This window comes from Manis pentadactyla, chromosome 5 (assembly GCF_030020395.1).
Source record: "Manis pentadactyla isolate mManPen7 chromosome 5, mManPen7.hap1, whole genome shotgun sequence".
Taxonomy (NCBI): domain Eukaryota; kingdom Metazoa; phylum Chordata; class Mammalia; order Pholidota; family Manidae; genus Manis; species Manis pentadactyla.
The window spans coordinates 141,234,028-141,258,859 of record NC_080023.1 but is presented as its reverse complement, the minus strand read 5'-3'; the positions used below and the strand labels follow the sequence as shown (position 1 = coordinate 141,258,859).

Here is a 24,832-nt window from a genome sequence, read left to right as displayed (position 1 = left end):
AAAAGTATTAGAAGTTTATTCTTTGTAATATTTCTAGAATTTTGAGTTATCTTAGTAAATTAATAAATATAAAAGTAGTAATGGTGTTGGCAGACAACTGTAATATACTTAACTGATTGTCAGAGCAATGAAGAAATTGATCTATGATTTAAGAAAATAACAATTAACTGTACCAGAAATAATTATTGCTTTCAGATGGAGTATAGAAGAAACTAGGTCTTTTATGTATGATATGTAATATTAATACTTAACATCTTAAATTATTAAGGGTGAATTAAAACATCTCAATGTAAATGAAATATTATCCTCCTTAGGGACCCTGGTATTTATACAGATCTAAGTTTTCTATAGCTGTTGTCATATAAATCCTGTAATTCTGGAGGACATTCTAAACGTTAAGAATTTTCATTCTGAAAAGTTCACTAGCCTGAACCTTTTACATCTGCCAGTTCATTTTTCTTATCTGCAGAATGTTCTGACATCTAGTGATAACGCTGTCAGAGTCACAGTTAGCCAAATTAGCTTACAAGAAAAATGCCAGTTACATCATGAGGATCATTCATTGTTTTGATTTGCCAGTCTCTGTCTCTTGAGCTGATCTTCACATACACTTTCCCAGGCACGCGCACCAGAGTCTCCTAGCCCCCAACACCACTGAACGGCTCACCTGTGCGCCTTCCCTCCCCCAGGCCTCCAGTCCATCACCTCCTCATTTCCCCTGTTGTCCCCAGGAGCAATAACATATCCAGGTCAGGCAAAGGGCTCTTCCCCACAATTGCCTGTCAGGCCTGCAGTGTGCACCAGAAGCGCTTTGGAGCTTTTTCTTCAGTGATGTTTGACCCCTGCAGAGCCTGCCTGGCTCGGCTATTTAAGAATCAATAAACCGACCTTCCCTCCCAGAATTACTTTCTGCCTGCGAGAAGGTATTCTTACTCCCCCTTCAACACTCCAGATGCCCAAAGCCAGGGATGACTGGCTCTCACGTGAAGATTCCTTGAACTTCCTTAAAGCTTTGAATTCTCCTATCAGTTTATACTGACGGTCACCAAAGGGCAGGATCCATGTCATTTCTTGTAGTTATTCTCCAGGAACATCTGACTGGGCATGGCCTGGGAAATTGGTTTCATGAGGAACTGTATTGGAGACACGTTCTTGGTAGTAAGCGTTATTTTCTTCACTCTCCCAAGGCCCCAGAAGTGACAGAGGGGTCAATGCCCTGAGCACAACAAGCCCAGGCACCTTGCTTGTGTGGGAGCTTGAGTAGCAGATTCCTTTTCCTTTATCTTTTTGTTGTTCTTTTTGGATCCTCCGATTAACTAATAATTGGCAAGAAATCTGGGAGTGCCTATTCAGAACTGCTCTGCCAGGGGATTCTTTCAGTCTGTACACAAGGAAGCCAGCTGCACTTAGCTCCCAGTTCTTAAAGGTGGCTGCACAAAAGAACTGCTGTTCCAGATCAAGTAGGACAAAGGGAGTAATCGCCCTCCCTTGGAGGGCAGAGCTAGTGCGGCCATGCCGCCCCCTACCCCCCAGCACCAGGGAGGTCTCTTACCCCACTCTCGGCATTTCTCTCGTCCAGCTGGGGACGCTGACACAGGGAGGTGCCCCGTGTTGCAGTTGCTGTGCACCAAGGACCCACGTGCCAGGGCTGTGGGAATTGTGATGTGTACTTTGGGAAGAAAGGGCATTATTATGAGATGAGTCACTGTATTTTTCTTACAACAGTTTCTCATAAGAAATCTCAAAGCTCTTGTAGTCTCAGTTTTTGACCTATTGCTCAAAATGAAGCTGGGAAGTCTTTTTGAGAGTTTTTACCTTTAGTTTTGTTGGTTTTCTTCTCCACTCACTTTCTTTTTCCTTAGAAATACAAAGAACATAAATTAAAATTTTACTGCATTCCATTATATTCCATTCCAACAATATTTTCTTTCATATTTACAAACCCAAGTCCCTGAATAGACATTGTTTTCTTCCTCAGACATAGAGCCCTGTGACTTTAGGGAAATTCAAAATAATTTATTATTTTTATTATTTCTTCATTAAATTAAATTACCAATAACCACCAAAGTAATTACCTTATAAAGTAACAATTTTAATTGTGTAAATTACCAGAGAACTCTGTATATATCTGGGACATTTCAGGGTTACCCAAAGCTATTATGTCATACCGCATTGGTGTTAACAGCCACTCGTACTCTCTGGAGACCCTTCCCATCTGTACTTACCATCACATTTCAACATAATTTGGAGAGTGCTGGCTGTATGCAAGGAGCTCTGGTAGGCACTGGGGAAACAAAGAAAAATAAGAAAGTGCCTTGCCTTCAAAGAGCTCACAGTCTGAGAGATCAGCGGCACTGAGAGTTACTCTGGTGACCTACAAATGTAACATAGGCACACCTTGGAGATACTGTGGCTGCAGTACCAGACCACTGCAGTCAAATGAGTCATGAATTTTTTGGTTTCAAATGAAACTTTTGGCATATAAAAGTTATGTTTATACCTAATGTAGTTTGTTATGTGTGCACAATAGCATTATGTCTGAAAAAACAATGTACACACCTTAATTTAAAAGTACTGTGTGCTAAAATATGCTAACCATCACCTGAGCTTTCAATAAGTCATAATCCTTTTGCTGGTGGAGGGGCTTGCTTCTGTGTTAATGGCTTCCGACTGATGAGGGTGATGATTATACTGAAGGTTGGAGTGGCTGTGGCCATTTCTTGAAATAAGACAACAGTGAGGTTTGCCACGTCAGCTGCCTTTTCCTTTCACGAATGATTTCTCTGTACATGTGATGCTTTTTGGCAGCATTTTACCCAGCATAAACTTCCTTAAAATCCTGGTGTCAGTCCTCCCAAATCCTACTGTTGCTTTATCAACTTAGTTTATGTACTTTTCAAAATCCTTTGGTGGCATTTCAGCATCTTCACAACATCTCCACCAGAATAGATTTCATCTCAAGAAACTGTTTTCTTTGTTCATACCTCAGAAGCAACTCCTCATACATTCAAGTTTCATCATGAGATGGCAGCCATTCAGTCACATCTTCAGGTTCCACTTCTCATTCTAGTTCTCTTCCTCTTTCCAACACATTTGCAGGTACTTCCTCCACAGAAGTCTTAAATCCCTCAAAGTCATCTGTGAGAGTTGGAATCAACTTCTCCTAAGCTTTTGTGAATGTTGATATTTTGACCTTTTCCCATAAATCATGAGTATTCTTAATGGCATCTAGAATGGTGAATCTTTCCAGAAAGTTTTCTATTAACTTTGCCCAAATCCATCAGAGGAATCACTATCTCTGGTAGCCTATAGCCTTAGAAAATGTATTTCTTAAAGAATAAGACTTGAAAGTTGAAATGACTTCTTGATCAATGGGCTGCAGAGTGGATGCTGTGTCAGGAGGCATGAGAACCACGGTCACCTCATCGTACATCTCCACCAGAGCTCTTGGGGGACCAGGTGTGCTGTTAGCAACCGGTAATATTTTGAAAGGAATCTTTTTTTCTGAGTAGTAGGTTTCAATAGTGGGCTTAAAATATTCAGTAAAACATGCTGTAAACAGATGGGCTCCCATCCATGCTTTGTTGTTCTATTTGCAGAGCACAAGCAGAATAGATTTAGCATGATTCTGAAAGGCCCTAGGATTTTTGGAATGTGAAATGAGCACTGACCTTAACATCACCAGCTGTGTTAACCCCTAACAAGAGAGACAGGCTGTCCTTTGAAGCTCTGAACCTAGGCTTGACCTCCTCTCTGGCTGTGTCCATCTTGGATGGCGTCTTGTTCCAAGAAAAGGCTGTTTCATCTACATTGAATATCTGCTATTATTTAGAGTAGCCACCTGCTTTGATTATCTTAGCTAGATCTTCCGGATAACTTGCTGCAGCTTTTCCATCAGCATTTGCACTTGGGTGTCATGGAGATGGCATATTTCTGTAAACCTCATGAACCAGCCTCTGCTGGCTTCCAGCTTTTCTTCTGCAGCTTCCTTGCCCCTTTCAGCCTTTCTAGAACTGAAGAGAGTCAGGGCCTTGTTCTGGGTTAGACTCTGGATTAGACTCTGGGTTAAGGGAATATTGTGGCTGGTTTGGTCATCTGTCCAGACCAATAAAACTTTCTCTGTATCAGCAATAAGGCTGTTTTGCTTATAATTTGTGTGTTCACTGGAGAAGCACTTTTAATTTCCTCCAAGAATTTTTACCTTTGCATTCACAATTTGGCTGTTTAGTTCAAGAGGCCTAGTTTTCAGCCTATCTCTGCTTTCAGCTGGTTGGTGGAGCAGTCAGAACACACACAACATGTATTGACTAAGTTTGCTGTCATAGAGGTACAGTTCACGTTGCCCCAAAACAATTATAAGAGTAACATCAAAGACTGCCTATCACAGATCATAGTAACAAACATATCAATAATGAAAAAGTGAAATATTGTTAGAATTACCAAAGTTTGACACAGAGACAGGAAGTGAGCCAATGCTGTTGGAAAAATGGCTCTGATAGACCTGCTCGACACAAGGGTGCCACAAACCTTCAATTTGTAAAAAATGCAATATGTGCAAAGCACAATAAAGCAAAATACAATAAAAACAAGTTGCCAGTAATTCAAATAGGGCCTCCATAAAAAAAAAATGTATCCATTCTGCCTCTTAATGGTTCAGTTGAATCTTCTCTACTCTTCAGAAGGCAAGTCCCAAATTCTGATACTTTCTTACTTTTAAATCTCAGCTGTAAAGTTCTGTGACTCTTTTGGAAAGTGAAAAATGACATTTAGTATACTGGTGCTGCCAAAAAATGGACATGTACATTAGATGTTTGGGTTCTCTGTCTCATGCTTCCTTTGAGTTGTGGCCAAGCTGTGAAAATAGCCATCAGCATTCTGCAGACATACCACAGCCACACAGTGCTGGGCCCTCGCTGGAGCATCATCTCAGGGGAAGGATTACTGGCATGTCCTGATAAGAGATAATATTTAAGCTCTAAATTGAACACTTCTCTGAAGACAAACTGCTGTTTAATGTTAAAGATTTCTCCTCTTAGTCTATAAGTATAAACCTGAAATGAGACTGCATCTAAAGAAGCAATAAACTACCCTATCCTGGTTATTTTTAGTTTGGCTGTAATAATTGAACCTCTGTGGGCCTTAGCCTTCTCTCAGTCAAGGGAGTGGGTGTGAAATGATCTCAAAAATCCTTTCTCACACCGAAGTTCAATCAGAGGAAGCCGATAAAATGTAACTAAATAAAACCATTAAAAAATTTGCACAAAGGAGAACTTTGCTTGTAGATTTAAAAATTGTGATAGAAAGATTTGGGGTAGAGTTAAATTTTATCTTGGGGAAGATAAACATAAATCATAAGAAGCTAGTTTAGGGCTGTGTTTTTAGAATAGAAGAAATAAGTTACTTAGCAAATTGACTATGCATTAACTTTTGTGCCCTGGTGACAGAATTAACTTTCATAAGGGAACTTTTGCATAAGTATAAATCAGATCATTCAGGAAAAGAACTCTTTTATATATATATAAAGGTTAAATAAATAGTGGGTTTTTCCAGGTTTTTCATTACGTATCATAGACTTTTTAAGGATCCATTCTTCTCATCTTATTGTACTTCCTAGATAGTGCTAGTGGTAAATTGCATTGACACCATTAACAAGAGAGTCCTGTAGCACTAGGAACGGTTGGTTCCTCAAGTGGAAAGAGGTCATCTCCAGACATTGCCCATAGTGTTGTGAACTTAGATTTTTATTTAATAACTGCTTTCCAAACTGTAAATGTGCACTTTTTGAAAAATTTTAGAATCCAAGTTTATAAAAAGAAAGTAAAAATTATCAACAACTCCCAACCCAAGCTAGCCTTTGTTAATGATCGTCTGTACTCTTCCATATTTCCTACTTGATAACGGAAGTCAGTGTATATTTAACTAGGGCCCATTCATTTGTGAATTGTGTGCTTGTGTCCATTTTTATGTTGGTATTTTTGTATTTTACAAACTCCTTACTATATAAAAAGTCCTTACATAGTAAGGAAAGTAACTTTCAGTGAGTTTATCACTTACCTTTCAATTATGTGGCATTGCTGTGTGGGAGTTTTCTAGGTCCTCAGTTTTATGGTTTCCATAATGCTTTCTGCCTTTGATTATCTTGATGTTAAGGTTTTCAAAGTTAGATATTTACTTATTTTTTTCCTGGTATTGTTATAGAATTTAGTTTGTAATGAGAGGTAGTTTTTATTCTGTTTATTGATTAGTATTGTGCTAATTATGGCTTTTGGGTTTAAGGGATAAACATGCCCCATCTGCCCCATGTTTAGTGGGGCCTCACTGTCAGGGCACATATCAGAGGCTTCTCTAGGGACCAGCCTCCCTCTTTGTCCCTGAAGCAGCAGGAACTCACTGAGGTCCCAGTTACCTACTGCCTCCCTGGGCTGACTGCCAGTCAGCTGTAGCCAGTGTCAGTGTCAGGACATGGTCGACAGATAGGTGAGGAACAGATTAGGGCCATGCCCTAAAGAGGCCTACAGATGGGCCGTTTTCCTTGGACAGAGATGGAAACTCTAGCAGCCACCATCACACACCTGCCCTTAAATGGACTGGCAAGTGGTTGATCCTAATGAAAATGGTGGTGGGGATGAGAATCTTCTCGGTTGGTTTGTTGTGTCTAGAATAGTTTTTATAGACTATGACAAAGAAGATTAAAGATTTTTCTCATGTGAAACCATTTTTTCAAGGATTAACTGTCCTTTGCCTGTATGTTACAGTAACCTGGGGTTATGCTCTCCTTTCCTAATAATGAAATTCTCCCAAATGACTAGCTAGCAGTATTTGTGAATGAGATGGTTCATGCTTCTCCTGCTCCAGCCCCCCCAGAGGAGCCTGCCTTTTGCTAAGTTAGAATAGGACAGAGTGAGTAAGTTGGAATAGGACATATCTGAATTAGAATAGATAGATAGGCTAAGTTAGAATCGTATGTATCTGGGCCCTCCAATCTTTTGTGCTTTCTCCCCATAATGTGCCTTTCCTAGTGCACAGACCTATAATCTCCCTTTGATACCCACTTAGATGAGTAAGATGGTTTTGAATTAGGAAAAACATGATGAAGAAAAGAATAAGGAAAAAGCAATCAGTTAGAAGATCTGGATGGCCTGGCACAAGTCATTTGACTTCTTGTTAACAAGTCCCTTGACTTGTTGAGCAGAGGGAGAGTGATGCCTGCCATACAAGCCTCCCCAAGTTTTCCTGAGATCAAGTGAGATAATGAATATAAAAATGCCTTGTAAACTCTCAAGTGCTTAGGCAACTTTAATTATTATCATTTCCATTCTTCCCTAAAGAGCAGTTCATTTAAATTCCATTAACCAGACTAGCACATTGCTATACATCTTACCCTCCCTCCTAGAAGTGAGAAGAATACCTGGTACTATCCATTGGCACATATTATTTTCCCTAGAAGCTCCAGCACCCTCATTTTTTGTTTGTCTCCACTTGCCAGCCTGGCTTCACTTTGCAGCTATAAAAGCTTAAGTACCAAGAAGTAAAGTGATAAACCCCCATTTGGCCAGCAAGTCAGAGATGAAAAGGGGGATTCAATAAGAGCATAAACTTGTCACCTTCAATGGGAGCTCCTTTAATCAACGGCCAGAGCAGGAGGAACGAAAACAGGAACCACCCCGGTGGAAAGCCTTTCTCGCCAGCAGCTGCCGGTAGATCCACAGTGAGAGACGGTTTTGGAGGAAGGGCCCAGTCACTGCTGTGAGGCACAGAAGGGTTGGCACTGTGAGTCCCTAAGAGTTCACACACACATCACAATGCCCACAGCAAGAGCACAGAATTCCATGTGCAAGTGGATTATGTTTGGAAGTTCATTTAGTAAACATGATTTAGAATTCGATACTTGTTTTCCCAGGGAAACAATGTCATAAATGGATGAGGCTCCACAGAAACTGTGACTAGCATGAGATAGGAGTCTTGGAAAGGGGGTCTTGCTGTCTGTGTTCAAGGGGAATGGGGAGAACTATTTGGTCTGCCTCCCTGGGCAAAGGGCCAGCTCTGAGCAGAATTTTGAAATAAGACAGTTGTCTATGAGGTCTTCTCTCTGGCTCTTCTGTCTCTCTCCCATGGTGACCAGGGCTATGGAGGGCCCCCTTCTGGGCAGCCCTACTACCTACTGCCAACTTACTTACCCGCCTCTCTCCTTCCTGTCCTGTCCAGGGCTGCTCCCTCAGCCACGGAGGGGTTAAAAAGAGATCATCACCTGAATGAAGGTCTGGCACCCTTCCTCCAGGTGTTAGTGGTCTTCAACCACAGGCCTCTGTGGGGCGAGGTATTTTTTATAGAGACCCCCAAATGTGAGCTAGCTCTGTCTGGGGTAATTCCCATTAAGTTTCTCTCTATTTTTTAAAGTTATTTCCCTTGTACTTTAAAACTGGGCATTATTAACCTATGATTCATGAATTCCTTAAAATTAAAAAAAATTGTATGTATTTTTGTTTTTCTGGTCAAAGTTAAAAGATTTCATTCAACTCTGAGTGGCCAATGGATCCGCCACCCCATCACCCCAACTTTAAGAAACGCTGATCCCAAACCTACCAATCCTTTAAAGCATACAAATTTCTTCACATGTGTAAGGCCCCAGAGACTTTATGGTGGGGCCCAGGGTTGTTCAGGGCCTATTTTTAGGTTCTCAAGGGTTAGGTGAATGTAAACTGGAAAATCCCTGTGAAATGTGTACTTCCTGCAAGATAACTTCCTTGATTTTTTTCACTGATTTCATTTTCAGGTTAAGATGCTTTGCAACTATTGGTACTTCCCTAGATCTGCACAAGACAGTTTCACAGTCATCAATTCAGAAGAGAAGAAAACTTTGAAATAATAATATTTTAAAAACCTAGAGTGTTCCCTGCCTACCATGCACAGTGTCATAGGGAGCCTGTGCTCCACCTTCATGGGAGGCAGAGAAACAGTGCTTGGAAGAGGGGCTCAGGGACAGAGAGCCCGAGTGAAGCGAAAACTTTGCCATCCCTGTGACTTAGCTTCACCTCTGAAATGCGAAAGGTCATGTTCACCTCGTGGCGTCTTCTGGGGACTCATTTATCAGACGCCAGTCCCTGCAAGTGCCTGGTGTGGCATCTCAGTACAAATGTCTTCCACCATTATGATCTCTAGAGAACGTGACTTCACAGTGGAATTCATGAAAGGCTGCTTTCCCTTCCGTTTGCCTCTGTTTGCTTCAGCTAGCTTGAGTCAATGCACATGTAAGGTTCTATGTATTCTTTTAATGGCTCAATACAACTCCATCTCCCCTCTTTTACCCTTTTCACTTCCTTAACTTATCAGTTATTAAATAATATAAGAAAATACTAGAAATGAAATTTGGGGAGAAAGAAAAACTTCTTCCTCGTTTTATGACATGTGGTTTCTACATGGCCACATTGCATCATGGGCTGAGATTGTGGCTGTTGTCCTATTTCATGCTCTGCTTTGGCTGCTTTTCTATAAGTAACTCAGCCTTTCATGTCATATCACATTTGAAAGTACTGATGCTCTTGAAAAATCGTGAGGCTTCACACTAAAGTTCAAGAACAGCTTTTCTTTTTTACTTATTATAAAGCCATAAAAAAATCTAAAGTGGTCCTATGTTTATACTTTCATATCATTACTTGCCTCCCCCACAATAAGCTGATAATATATTGCTTTTACTCTGCTTTCATTGTTTTCAAAAGGCGTTTATTGTTCACAGAGCGCTGTCACATACAATAACTTAGTGCAACAACTTGAGAAGAGATTGTATCAGTATTGAACCTTTTAGTTTTCTGGGGACAGGAAGGCCAACTCAAAATGGCTCAGCAAAAAGGGAAGGTTTTTGGCTCATGTGCCCAAAAAGTCCAGACTTAAGGTATGGCTTGTTGATCAGAGGCACAAAGAGTTATCAGAACTGCTTCTCATTCTCTTTTGGCTCTGCCTTCCTGTGTTGGCTTCGTTCTCAGCCTCTGCGCAGAGGTTGGCCCTGGCAGCTGCAGTTCTTTGGGGAAAGAGAGCAGGCCTCTTCCCAGACCACCCAAAGCCCGTGTTTCTCTTCAGGCTCATGAATTCAATGCTCTGATTGACCTAGACTGAGTCATGGCCCACTTCTGGGTTCAGGCTTGGAGACAAAGCCTCCTGAAATGCATGGACATTGGGTGGGGACTGGGGACATGATTCTTCAGATGAAAATCCCAGGGAATGAATGAGTGTCCACTGTGGAGATTTTATTATCGTCCCTTTTCTCTGATGTTCAGAGAAGTGGAAGGGTGTCCAGATCTCACAGGGAGGTGGTGATGAGCAGGAGCAAGACCCAGGGACATCAGACTCAGCATCCTGTACCCTTTGTCCAGCTGCATCTCTGACCATGATGGCAGTGGCATGCTGGGCACAGCAAGAGAGAGCAGCACATGGGGGCCAGGCCTGCTTGACTCCATTCTGCCCCCAGCTAAATGTGTGGCCTCAGATCCTCAGTCTCTTGGGTCTCATTCTTCTCACCTGTCCAACAGGGACAATACCTGCCTGTCAGATGCTCAGTGAGGCTCTGATGAGATGTGGCGAAAGGGACATTAGTCATGTAAGCTCTCTACAAATGTAAAGCATCCTTTCCTTCTGAAAAAAACTGTAGTTTGTGTAGGCACCAGGTTTTCTTTTACAGTAATGTCAAGAAAATGTGTTGAGTGCTTTCCAGTTTCCAACGTGTGTTCCATACACCTTGCTGCATTTAAATTTCCCAAACAATCCTGAAAGGTAGGTGATAAACCAACCATCAGGGGATTGAGAAACAGGCTGTGGGTTAAGCAACTGAGTACCAGAGCTTGGCCTCCTGCCCCTTGCCTCGGTGCCCCACCTCTCATCTCAGGAATGTTAGCTTGATTTGATCAACTCTGGGCGTATCATTCCCAGCAGATGTGATCACAAGGAATTCAGAAACAGTAACATTTTGAATGTGACCTAAGAAGGCGTAATCTAATATTTTACTATGAATTCCCCACTTTAAAAATACTCTGATTAGGTTATTAATCATTTTCTTTTGGGAATGAATAGAACCGAATCAGAAGAAACTCATGTACATAACCATGAGAGAATAGATCCAGTTCTCATAAAGACCGAGAGGACCACATTACAACAGGTAAGTATTACCATGAGAAAACTCTTAGTGCACTGAAGACTTTTTTTTTCTCCCTTCTCCTTTTACTGCCATCATATGAGGCAGGATATTCTGCAGTCCTGGAGCAAGAGTTGGGTTGGATAGTTCTTGTCATACCCTTCCATCTGTGGCCGTGAGGGGTGCTGGGAGCACCACACCGGGGCTGGCAGTGTGGTTGGGGCGATCTGTGACTGGGGTGCACCCACAGGGCTCTTTGACCAGCAGCTGGTTTCATGGCCCCAAGGATCTCCCCACTTCAGTTACAACCTGGATTGCTACTGACACCCAGGGCCTGCAGCCAGGTACTTGAGAGCTGACAGTAAGATTTTCCCAACATTAAGTCAGGAGCGTCCAGTTGAGTAGTGGTGTTGCCATCCATGCTGTTTTCCATGTTGAATAAGGTCCCTGGAGTGTGCCAATAATGGTATCAACTGCCTCACCAAGCTGTCTGGAGGGTGACATTGATGAATACAGGCAAAGCTTCAGAAACAGTGCCTGACACCCAGTCAGAGCTTGGCATACGGCAGCTGATTGCATCCCTCCAAATACGCCTGTTCCAGAGTCCTTGCTTACTTACTGTCCATTAGCCACCTCCCCCAGTCAGATACCACCCCATTTCTCTGCTCCCCCTTACTTAAAAACCCTTCACTAGTGTTGTCCTGCTCTGTGCCAGCCAATACTGTTAGCTACCCTGACATTTGGCTATTGGGTATTTAAAAGGTGGCAAGTCTAGATTTCAAAGACTTAACATAAAAATATAAAATATCTCATTCTTATATTGGTTACATATTGTAATGATATATTTGGGTTCAATAATGTGTATTATTGAAACTTTATTTCCCCATTGTCCTTTTACTTTTTTAGTGGGTCCATAGGAAATTTAAAGTCATGTACAGTGCATGTTCTGTTTCTACTGGAGAGACCTGGTGTCCACTTCCCTCTAGAACCCATCCCACAGAGGTGTGGGTCCAAGCACATCACCAGGAACAGCTCTGTCAGGTGACCTTCTGCTGGTCCATTTTCACTGCTAACTGCTCAGCAGCGTCTGACATGGTTGTCCAGTGCAGCACTTTGTTCTCTTGCCTCCAGGGACATCATGTTATCCTGACTTTTCTCTTTGCTCGCTGATGGAGGATTCCCTCAGTCTCCTTCCCTGAATCCTCATCTTCTCATCATCTCTTTTCTCATCCAGACACTCTCCATGGTGGACTCCATCCTGACTTTAAATACCATCTCTGGGAACTTCCCAGCTCTGTGTCTGCAGCCCAGACCTCTCTCTCCTGGGAACCTGTGTGTTAATTGCCTGCTCAGCCCCTCCATGTATATACCCAGGAGGACTCTTCAGGTTTGCCTCCCTAAAACTGCTTTCTTGGTTCCACTTCCCCAAGTCCACCCCTCTGCCATACATCCTAGATTTGTAAAGAATAACTTCTTTCATCCAGTTATTAAACCACACATCTAAGTGTCATCCTTGACGCCTCTTTTCCTCTCACTAACTACATCCAATCAATTGGCACATTCTGTTGGGTCTCCCTTGCAATTAAATTTTGCATCCAATGACTTCTCGCCACCAGCAGCCGCTTCTGAGACCCATCATCTCTGAGCACAGTCTGTAGCAGCCTCCTCACAGGTCCCCCTGCTTCTACCTTACCCCCCACTGCATCCATGGTGATCCTTTTAAAATGCCAAGTCACTTTTCTGTTTGGAATCTTCCTGGAATAAAATGTGCCATCCTTATAAAAGCCACCACACATGATTTGCCCCCTCCTGACTCTCACCACACAGACACACACACACACAGCGCCCCTCTTACCTGCTCCCTGAACCCTTCCCCTAGTTTGCTTTCCTGTTCCTTTCCGTGCTCAGAGTCCTGGGGGTTCACGCATCTCTCTGCCTGCGGTGCACTTCCCCGAATGCTCCTGTGGCTTGTCCTCCATCCAGGTCTCAGGGTAAAGCTCCCTTTCTTACCTACAGCAGCCTTCCCTGGTCACCATACCTGAAACATCACCCCCAGGACCCTCTAGGGGTCTATTTCTCCTCATAACTCTGTCACCACCTGACACCTCATCTGCTTGTTTGTTTCTTGTCTTCGCTGTGGGGTGGAGGCCTTCTGAGAGCAAGAATTACCTGGGGTTCCATGTCTTTTCCCACGAGGGCCTCAAACAAGGCTCAGTACAGAGGTCAGTGTTGCCTGACTGGGTGTTTCAGCTAGATTCTGCTCAGTTATCAATTATGTGCCCCTTCAGGGCAGAAGTTCAGGAACTCTTAGGTATCAGGACACTTGGAAACTTGCCTAAAATGCCTGTGCCTTGACCTCACCCCCTAGAGTTCCAAATGCTGAGGATTCTGGGGTAGAATCTTGAGCATTTTGGAGCAAGCCGTCCTGATGATTTTGATGCTTGGGTCAAGCAGACCACACTTTGCCAAGCACTGCCCTGGTGTACCAGTTTACCTTGGTTTAAATGCCACTCAGCTCTGTTGAGTGTGGTTACATGTATATCAGCAGTTCCTGACTCACCTGGGAAGCTAAATATAGATGTCCTAGCCCTACCTCAGATCCTGTGAATCAGAACTTCCAGGGATGGATCTTGGGAATCTATATTTTCAAAACTCCCTTGGTGCCAGTCTTCCCACTAGACTCTGGGAGCCCCAGCTGTGTTTTATGGACTCCAAGGAGGTTATAAAGTCAAGAGCAGGTGTTTCTTACATCTTTTTTGGGCCAACTTCGCTCCCCAACCCTCACTAATCCAACAGAACAGTGTTCTGTTCAAAAGTAGTATCCAGTAAGTCTCTGTGGAGTGAGACCGTGTTTGTCCACAATTTCAGCTTACGTTTGTCACTTGGACATCAGCCAGGACTTGTACTACATTCCAGTTCAGCCCATTCTCTGATTAGAGGCTGGAAGCGTGTCTTAGTTGCCTGACTCATTCTGGTGGGGGCTCTCTTTGCAGTCCTTTCTCTCCAGCAATTTCAAATGCGTTTACCAGCGCAGACCAGCAGCACTGGAGTAATGTCAGCCATCATTACGCTTATATACTCACTCATTCAACATTCCCCTTGTACCTGTCCTGGGGCACATGTGTCCCAGCTGCTCTCAACCCAAGGGCTCATCACTGGTCTCCACAGCATCCCCAGGGATGGAGACAAGGACTGACCCCTTGCCCTGGGAGACTGCCTGGGCTGCTTCTCTGCCTAGTGGGCTGTCTCCCTAGATGAGACTTCCTCTGGGGCTGGAGGCCTTGCCCTACTTCTGCTTGGTTTTGTCATGGAACTTTTTGCAGTTTTAAAACTAAAATCCTCAAAGTAGTCCCCAAAATAATAATATAAATTGAGGGGAAGGTGAGGGGGTCAGTTGACCAGGGAATGTATTTGCAAAATTTTATTCCTTGGCTAGACTCAGAGCTAGCTTCCGGTTGTGAAGACTGTTTGATGAAGGTCCAAAGGAATCCTCTTGGTTGACCAATTTCTTAAAATACCTGAGTCCCCATGGGGCACTCATTCTGGACTTTGGATGGCCAACTGGAAGCCTTTTTGAATGTTTTGGGTTTGTCTGTGTTCTTTGCAGACGGTGTCAGGGCCATTCATTATTCAGGGCATAATCTTAATGGAAGTAGTATCATCTAGGTAAGCCTAAGAGTTATTAAAAACTTCTCAGCACACAGTCTGCACCGTAAGAGTTTTGCTCTGGATAAGCCACGGATTGCATTTTGGGGCCAGATGTGAAGCCATTAGTAATCAAGACAACTCCCTCAGGAAATCCTGTTCCCAGGTGATAGCTGCCTCCTTTGGAAGACTTGTTTGGGGGACCCTAGGGGCTGTGATTTAGTGGCAAAGGGGAATGAAGTGCCCCCTAGAAAAATAAGAATGAGAGATTTCTAATGAGATCTGACAGTTCAAGGATTGAAAAAGGAGGCTAATCTTTTTTTCCTGCCCACCCAGTCTTTATACAAATGTAAATGTAGCCTCCTTCAACAAATTTCCAAATGTGGTTTTAGTTTGAAAGGGGGAGACCCTGCCTTGCTTTTCTTTTTCTTCTTATTCTTTTCTTTTTCTTTGAAAATGAAGTCGCAGGTTTTGCACCTTTTGAACTGGACATCTCCTTCTGTCACTCTGTTACTTTTTCTGTTGTCCTTCTTTCTTTCAAGGACATTGTCCCCCATTTTTTGTTCTCAGAGGAATTTAGGATGAGGGTTGATTGTCCTGTAGCTTAAAGAAGTTTTTGAAGTTTGCATAGGAAATACATGCTGCTTTTTAAGTTTTAAAAAAATAATAAAAGCAGTGATTGAATCTAATATGAGATTTGAAGAGCGTCACTATCGTGGCATCATACTTCAAGTGGTCTACGCAGTATCTATTGTTGTTATTTATGACCCTGTCTGCCTTCCATTGTGGACTTCTTCCAGCCTTGGGGAATTTACATCATTCCTAATAGCAAAAGGCTTTCTGGTTCCCACAGAGTTGTTCAAAGCCTGACTCATGCTCCTTATGTTAATTGTTCAGCTCTGAAAATACAGCACTTACAGGGTGTGGTTGTAAGGGGAAAATCTACTGTACTTATAGGGCATGTTTAGAAGTGTTTCACACATAAATCTCAGTCTCTCTGATTTAACTTTTAGACTGTAGCTATATTTGGTCAACTAGTAAGTCTCGGGGTGGGAAACGGGGAGAAGCATCAAAATGTAATATAATCCAAGAAAACCTATAATATTCTGTTCACTAACTCTTAAAACTGACTTGGGTTAACTGGATATGACTTTGAGCAATGTTGGTCTGTGGCTGAATGCATAGGCAGGGTGAACGAGAGCTAAAGGCTGGTACCCAGTGGTTCAGAGCAGTGATTGGACAAAGCTAACAACATCTACCCCCGGGGACACCCAGGCGTGTACGCCTGCCGCCCACCAGGCTCTCTAGAGCTGTTGTTAGCAATTCCAATATCGTTCTAAACCACAGACCTACTTGGTAGTTTACCAAAATTCTTCCTCATGGCAGCAACATTTTGCTGTGGAATTTGATGGAGAAAAGGGTACTTAGTGTCCTGTGAAATGAGATATGTTAGCACCTTGTCTGGGTTAGCTCCCTACCAAGAAAAGGGAAACAATTATGAAGTGTGAAATGGGTCAGTGCTGGCAGAGGTGAGGAGGTTTTTATGTTTTCTAATTGCTCTCTTTTGAAGTTCCATGGAAACATGTAAGGATACATAGACAAATAATCTATAGAATTCTGTAAAACCATGGTATCTTCTTCTGTTTAAGAAGAAGAAGAAGACAAAACTCCCAGTTTTTTAGTAGCTAAGAACAATAAATTACAGTTTTCGAAGTACCAGTATTAAAATGATTAATTCTTTACCCAGTCTTGAGTATTGCAAAGGCCATACTCTATATTTTTGGAGGCAGAGAAAATATGGGGAATTCTTAGGATAATCAGGGTACAGACCACTGAACCACGAGTTTTTTCTGGAAGATCAAAGCTCACAAACATGCCACTGCCTGGCCCCATGACACGGCTTCATCATATTTGGGGGCACAGACATCAGATATGGGCCAAGAGTTCCCAGGTGGTTTGGAATCAATGTCCTTCCCATTTCAGTCTTGTATGTAATATTAGTGTATGAACTGTGTGGCTAGGAGTCCAAAAGAAGTGGCAGTTTACCCAAAAGTTCTAGATTTTAAAAAATTGAAATACCCTACACTAAGCAGTTGTATTTAGTCTTCATGAAAATAAATCTGTTCACTGGGACATTCAGAGTATAACTGTTTTTTCTCATGTTCAGCTAGTCGATTTCTGGATGAACCTTTGTTATCTTTTAGAGTAGACAGAGCTCTCTGTGGTGTGTCTCATTATTTTGCTGAGTGCACAGAAAGTCCATTTCCTCCTGGTTCAAAGCTCAAGAGACATGTTTTAAAAGAACATAGGTCCAGCATGTTTCCTTTTTCTTCTTTTTGACTGTCTCTATGTATGGATCCATAACCTGAAATCTAGAATTCAACAACTAGAATTCAACCTGCAACCTAGTCACAAAGCCCCCTCTAGCACCGACCCTTCTCTGCGTCACATACTTGCTCTTCCACCTTCCTGACTCTCTTTCTCTTGCTTTTTGGACAATGGGATCAAGTCCTTGCTTCACAGGTGTGTTGCAAGGAGTGACTAATTCAAGTGCTTTGAAGATGAAAAGCACCTGTTGGTAGTGTGTTTCATATAACTTTCAGAGTAACTGCAGACAGATCTAAAAAAAATACATTCCTTTTATGAGATGCTTGTTCTGAATCTAATATAATTATGATAATCCTCATGTCCCTGATAGCAACAGTAAGAACATTGTGTGTGTGTGTGTGTGTGTGTGTGTGTGTGTGTGTGTGTGTGTGTGTGTCCAGACTAAAGCTTGGCCAAAATAAATATTTCAGCTTCAGTGTTTTGAGTCTGGTGGTTTAAGAAATTTCTTGCCATTCACAAGCCTACAAATAGATGTTGAAGTCAAAGTCTCTAGTGTCTAAATTCTGTGCAGCTTCTGTCCTGCCCTTCAACGTGAATTTTATAATCCAAGTGAAGTTTACATTGTCTATTGTGTGTGTTGTAGAAAAGGTGTATGTGTTTGTGTAAAAGCATACACAGCCTGTGCTTTGGATGTATTTGAGCATTTACTTATAGGAAAAAATCAATACATCAAATTTAGGCAATACTGATCCTTAACATCTGAAATAAATACCTATCTGCTGCCTTAATTAAAATATGAACTCCATTACAACTTCATTGATAACCCAGTGATGAATAAACAAAGTGACTCCTGGTGTACCTGATGTATCCTAGTGTAATGGAAAACATGAGGACTACTGATTGATTGATTCTGCATTTAAACATGCACTTGAGGATTTTTCTAGATTTGCCAGGGAAGTAAGCAAGGAAGAAGGGTAGCACTTGCCTCCTTTTCCAGGTGTAGAAAATGTGGCAGGGGGAATTTTGAGGAAACTGTGCCTTCACAACTTTATAAACAAAATCTTTCTTTTTTTAGTGTGAAAAGAACTGAAACGAAAAGCGTCATGAGCAAATCACGGAGCAGCAGGGACATTGTGGCAACAGCTAGTGACTCAGTGACTGCAGAGATAGCAAGGAGGGGTGACAGCCAGGCTTCATCCAGGCCCCTGTCGGGAGTCCACCAGGCAAGCAAGGGATTACATAAAGGCAGCTGAGAGCCACTGGGGACTTCCTGTTCAAAAGCTGAGAAATGTTCGTCAGGCGCAGCCAGAAGACATCAGCAGCCAGCAAAAACCTCATCCTGGGGAGCTGTTAGAGACGGGGCTTCGAAGCGGGAGCCCTGTCTGTCGCTGTGAGTCAACATCACCAGGTCCAAATTAAAGTCCACGAGGGGCCGGAACACACAACAGAAATGCAGGAACCGCAGGTCTGCAGAAGACGTCGACCGCCCCAAGAGCATTTCTCTTGGAAGCAATCGATTGGTCCCGAGAGAGACGGCAGTGGGAGATGGCAGAGCTGCCAGGGTTCTCCCAACTTGAGAGCTGTTAGATCCCGAGTTACTTTTGAAACGAGACTTGGCACAAACCTAGTCTAATGAAGAGTTGGATGTTTTGCAAACTCTGTCCCCCAAACATCTTGTGAAAACTGAGCCAGGGAAGGCACAGCAAACTGGCTCAGTCATGAACACTGGAAGTTACCCACAATCCAGGACAGCCCAACCAAGGAAAGAAAGAAGCACAAAAGAGGCCACTGACTGGAGAGGATGGCAGTGTCGTGGGTGAGAGTATGGTGGCCTCGCCTTTGGAGGGGAGGGCAGCAGTGTGTATAGACGCTGTGATCGTCGAGGGATTAGCAGGATTGTTTTAAACAGAAAATAGGTATTTGTGTTAGGGCTAGCTTTCTAAGCGGTCACCTCCAGGAGGCCATGTGCTTTTTCTCACAGCACTGCCACTCTCTCGTCATACTTACACCTGTCTTCAGAAAGTTAAACAGCCATTCGCCTTGTCAGGGACAACACCGCTTGTCAAAGAGCCGCGTGAAGAAGCCAATCAGCTGTCTCTGTGGCACGTCACTGCCAACCATGTGGCGGGCCCTGTAAGGCCAGGCACGGTCTGCAGTTCAGTTCTGGGGCAGTTGATCCTCCCTTTCCTCAGCCCGAGCAGGGTGGCAGTGAGGGGACAGGCTAGTGGTTTTCCACATCTGCTCCTTGGACCAGCACCTGGAATGTGTTAGAAATGCAGCTCATGGACCCCACCCAGGCCTACTGACTGAGGAACTCTGGGTGATCCTGAAACATGTTCAAGTTTGAGAACCACTGGACTAATTGGAGACTCTGTAGTGTTTATTTCCTCCAACCTGGCTAGCATGGCATCCAGTCAGTCAGCTGGAGCCCACGTGAGGACATGCGCACCTGCTCCCTCAAACTTGTAAAATACCTGGCTTCAGTGTAGGAGTTGCTCTGTTCCCAGGCTCTACAGCTTGGTGTCCACAGCCCCAGGATGCTGTTACTTACCCTAAGAATTGCTGGCAATTGAGAATTAAGAATTGAGTACAGGTAACTCAGCCCAAGGTTAGGGAAGACATGGGAAAGGCTTCCCTGTCCCTGCCCTTGCCCCCACCTCCAAGATTTTGGTTAGGCTCAGCAAGGACTAGACCCCAAGGGGAATACAGTGGTCATAGTTTCCAGTTTCCCATTTGCAAGGCCTCACAGGCAGTTTAGATTTCAAAACAGGAACCTTCCATTTGTAGCATCTCCCTCTCTTGTTTCCAGTGTGCTTGCTGAAATGTCACATAGTGAATCATGGCCATGACTTAATTTTGGATGAACACCTACTAAAGGTTTTTTTAACCCAATTTCATTCTAAAATAAGGAAAAGACCATACTCAAAGACTACCCATTGAATGTATCTTTTTCTGCTCAACTTTGGGTGGTCCTTAGAAGTAATAACTCCCTAGTAACAAGGAAAATCAAGTATTTCCCAGAAGTGTTGGAGTTAGCAGAAAAATGACCCAGAAAAATCCCAGTGAAATAAAAAAACATGAAAACAGACACAGTGTAGGTCCTTGCTCAAGACTATAATTAGTGGTCTCTCCCAGCTCATTCTGCCTTTCCCCACTTGTATTGTAGAGTAAGACTCATTAAGAAGCAACCAAGTTTCACAGCACCATTTTGGATCATGAAGTTTAGCCTTGATTGCCGTGACTGGCCATGGATGTAGATGCTGTTCCTTTGATGCTCCAGACCCTTTCTGGAAAACCGTCCGCTTCCTGTGGTCCAGCCTCACCAGCCCCACCAGGAACGTGGCCCTGCCCACTGTTGACCTTTCCTTTTCCCTCTTAGGTTTTTTCCCTGCCCTCTAGCTGACTCCATTTAAAGGGTTCTTTAGGAGAAAAGGGAGCCCAACAGAATGATAATCACAGTAAGGCAGATTCTGCTCATCCAGTAGAGGTAGACTGCACAGGATGGAAACCTCCTGAGAAAATGCTGGAACTTTGACTTCCATGGTCCATTGGGGGACCCTTCTCTTAGGGTGGCTGGTTTTCTAGGTGGGCTCTTCACTGACGACGGACCACAGTGTGTCATCTAATCTTCTTAAACAGAAACAGCTATTAGAACAGTTTAAACAGGACACAAATAGTAACCCAAGTGATAAACTGAGAAACAGCAAGCTCCCTGGAAGAGTCTGGAATAAAAAGGACAACCATTCAGGAACAGTGGCTGCTGCCTATGCCAGAGCTGCAAGGAGATGGTTGCACTAGAGGCACCAGAGCAAATTTTTCTAATGAAATTAACTTCTTTTCATTAACCTGGGCCCTGTGATTAAACCAATACTTGTAATGATTTCTTTCAAGAAAAGTCTTGGCTTTGAGGTTCAGTATATTTGTGAAAATAGCAATTACTGTGACCACAGAAGGAAAATGACCCCTGTGGTTGCAGATTGACATGGCCTTGCTCATGGCCACCATGTACATGGGGTTTTAACCAGATTGACGGGGGAACAGGGCTCCACTTCTGTACTATGGCACGTGTTCGAGGAATTTTGCCGTTAAGCATTTCCTTCCATGTGTATGAAACACCCCTGGATCTCTTTACTTGAGTGGTTGTATGTTTCCTTGGATATTTGAAAGTACAAAGTGGAAAATGGCTGCCAGGTTTTATTGTCACTTATTTAGATGGGAAATGAAGAGTTCTCTGCTGCTGGGAGTGATAATGTGTTCTGATATTCTTAATAATCTTAATAATTCAGCATCTGAAAACCTGAGACCCCATCAGTATTCTTAGTCAAAAAGAAAAAGTTCTTCAACCACTTAATAACCAAATAAAATTTATATTCATGTCCTGGAACTCTGATGCTTGGAAGAAATGTGAATCCAATTTGATTAATGTTGTAACTTAAACTCCATAATTTTCTCAGTGTCATGGCTTCTAAGTCACATCCATGTGCTTTCAAGTGATTTTTTAAATAGATTGATGTGGGTTTTTTTTTTTAATGTCTGAGAAAAGTCAGTGTTATTTTTCTAGCATTTTTTTCTTTGCCCCAGGACGTTAACTGTCATCCATATATGCATTTGTTAAATGTAAAGGAGTGAGCACTTGGGGGAGAGGAGTGAGTGTTGCACATTTTTGCTCAGTTTTTTAATGTTGAAGAAGGAGGAAATACATTTCATTTTATGTAAAGCAAAGGTCCTAAAAAGCCTCTGTATGATTTCTAGAGAATCTAGCTTGTGTCTGAATGTGGTATCTCAAAATGTAGCTTGGGGACAACAATGGGAACACAGCTTATTGTTTGCTTTTGGTGTTAGGTTTGGATTGTAGCCTGAATTGTTGTGCATCTCATGGTCTTTGATTTCAGAAAGCGCTTGGTGAGGGCAGAGCACCAGGGGGAAGACACCTCTGTGCGCAAAGGTTTGACAATGGCCTGGGATAGCAGCATCGCCAGTCCCAGTTTCCTCAGTTCCTTCTTGGCAGACCCCACTATATTTTTTCCACAAAATTCTCGTGAGCAGCCTTCCTTTTGAGGTAACAAATGTCTAAGAGTCAAAAATTCTCTGTTCAACATGCTATGACTTATGTAGATCATTTTAATTTCTTCCCTTTCTTAGAGGAAATTTCCATGCTTTAAATGAGAGAGTTCATTCCTTATTATTGAAACACTAATTAATTGAAACACGTTGGAGCACGTAAAAAATTAAAAATTAAGCTGATTTCTGTTAAATAGTTTAAAGCCCTTCCTTAATACAAAGTAAATTAAGCATTGTAAGATGAAGTTAATTCAGATAATTACTCAGGATAGGAGTCTAACTATATATATCATTGGTATTACAATTTAATGATTTCATTAAATTCTCAGAAATCTGCAGAACTGCTCTAATTTGGTTTCTCTCTTTATTTAACAAGACAAAGAACAAATATATGTCAGTGTGTATCTTAGCAGAGGGGACATGAGGGGGTGAAATTATTGCCTTAATTGTTGAGAACTACTCAGTTCTGGGCTTGAATTTCATCACCACATTCAAATAAGCTTCATTATGCAGCATAATATTGCCATGTGTTAATTGTAATTACTTACTAAAAGGCTTGATTCTTTAACTAAACAAAAATCAGTAAAACCATACATTTGGCCCCAAAGCCTCTGATCAGACAACTAGAGGTGTGGGTTTGACAGCTGCCCAGAATAACTTTGTTCAGTCAAGTTAAGAAGCCAGTGACTTTAGTCATCACCAGGGAAGCTCTTTTTTTCCCATTAGCCTTATCCTCTCATTTGTTTTCTTTAAACTGTTTAAATAGTTTAAATAGTTATACATACCTGAAAGTACATGGATGAAAGGAGTATATAGCAGAAATGAACCTGTTTTGTATATAAAAATAAAAATTGTTTTAAAATATTAAACCAGTGTATAATCACTGTTCTTCAAAACAAGTGAATTAACCCCAATGATATACAGCCAAAATGCCTCCACTGAACATGCTATTTAAAATCATATTTATTTGTTAGAGGCATTTTTTCCTCCGTGAAGCAATTCTGAGGTTTTGAACACTGTTAAAACCATCAGAGGAGCTCTGTGTTTGAACTGTTGGTCCTAAAGATTTTACGTTTGGAAAAAAGTGTGTAGGAGGTTGTGATTCACTCGGCCCCTAAGATTTTGGGGCTGTCTTTCCATTACAGATATGTTCTTACCTCTTCTCTCAATTGTGAGCTAAGATAGACCCCTCTTGTGAGGGTTAAAGTATGTGACCTTGACTCCTTTCCAGAGAATCTTGACATTTCCCAAGTGGTTTGTTTCCATTTTCTAAGTGGATCTAGTCCTTGTTCATCACTGAATGACGTCCTGGGCCGATTCTCTCTACACTGCCTTTTATGAGAAGATCCCAGACCTCTCTGCTTGCTTGTAAATATATTTCTCTTTGGGTCCTGTACGTGATTTTTCAGGAGCCTTTCAATATCAGGGTAGAAGAATACATTTGAATAGCTGTGTATGAAATGCTGAGAACCACTGCAATCTGTGAGCAAAACCCATTTCTTCATGTTTTGGCCATGGCAGCACGCCAAGCAGCCTTGCCAGCAGAAGAGCTGTCCTGCCTGGCTGTGGCCTGGACTGGGGATCCAGGGACGGCTTGATGGATGGGGCCACAAGCTGCAAACCCTGGGTTTAGGCTGCTGCTTTGCCACTAATTGGCGTGTGTGTGTGTGTGTGTGTGTGTGTGTGTGTGTGTGTGTTTCAAGACAAGTCACTTAATCTCCCAGGCCTCAGTTTCTTTGTTTGTAAAGTAAAATTATCTCTCTTATTTTAAGTCCTGTAGAACCCTGAGGTGAATACACCACTCCCATGCATTAATTCTTCTATCCATTTAAAAACAGGTTCTTGACACTGGATGCACACTGGAATTACCTGGGTAGCTTCTAGTTAAATCAGAATCCTTGAGATTTGGCCTGAGTCTTGGAAGTTTTAAAAGCTCCTCAAATAAAGACTCTCATAAGAAGCCATAGTTAAGAATGATTGTTTAAAAATCATAGGGCGCGTGTGTGTGTGAAATACTGGATGTCAAAAGAGGCAGGGTATGCTAAGAGCTGAGACTCCTCAGGAGAGAGGCTTTCTGCAGATCAGAAGTTTACTACTTTTAAATGAATGGGAAAGGCTTTGGTGACAAAGTGTCAGCGTGCATACATTTTAATCATTCAAAGAGATGAGTTTTGCTTTCTCCTTCACGTCACTCTATGCTCGTAATGTTGCTTTACACCGGACACATCAGAACACAGCTCCAATCTCTGTCAGCACTGAGCAATTGCTACCCTCATACAGAATAGGAGTTTTTAAAGCACCTAAATAATTGTCTAGGGTTTGCCTTTGATCCATGATCATTAATATCATTAATAATCTCTCAAGAAGTGCGTGTGAATCTCGAGTCCCTGTTTGGCAGGGCAGTGGAAGAATGAAGGCTTTTAAAATAGCTTGGCTCAGTAAGTGCATCTGAAATGACCCTGTGGGAAAATCAGGAGAATTTCTTGTCTCCAAAGGATTACCTAGGATGAGATGCTGACCTTGTATTTAGTTCAGTTACATTTCTTTTAAAACCTCATTCATTACCCAGCCTGATTTATGTTGGGGGTAAAGTAGGCTGTGGGAGGTGGTATACGGTTTTCATGTCTGTGTTTTGTTTTTTCCACAGTTCCCAAAAGATCATAACATATCCATGCT

At 42.4% G+C, this 24,832-nt stretch overlaps 1 protein-coding gene and 1 pseudogene across 3 annotated transcripts in view; both read left to right on the top strand.

The window, feature by feature from the left end:
* The window catches only part of SLX4IP (protein), a 220,846-nt gene extending 199,566 nt beyond the window's left edge, over window positions 1-21,280 (top strand). The window contains exons 7-8 of one of the 3 annotated variants that reach the window (XM_057502726.1): window positions 1,089-1,155; window positions 18,171-21,280. In XM_057502726.1, coding sequence (XP_057358709.1) covers window positions 1,089-1,155; window positions 18,171-18,175 — 72 coding nt within the window. In that variant the 3' untranslated portion in view covers window positions 18,176-21,280. Of the gene's footprint in view, window positions 1-1,088; window positions 1,159-18,170 lie in introns of all 3 variants that reach the window. The other 2 variants (XM_057502724.1, XM_057502727.1) reach the window with 2 other exon arrangements.
* Window positions 18,190-21,479, top strand: LOC130683984 (protein SLX4IP-like; annotated as a pseudogene).
* Window positions 21,480-24,832: the final 3,353 nt, after the last annotated feature.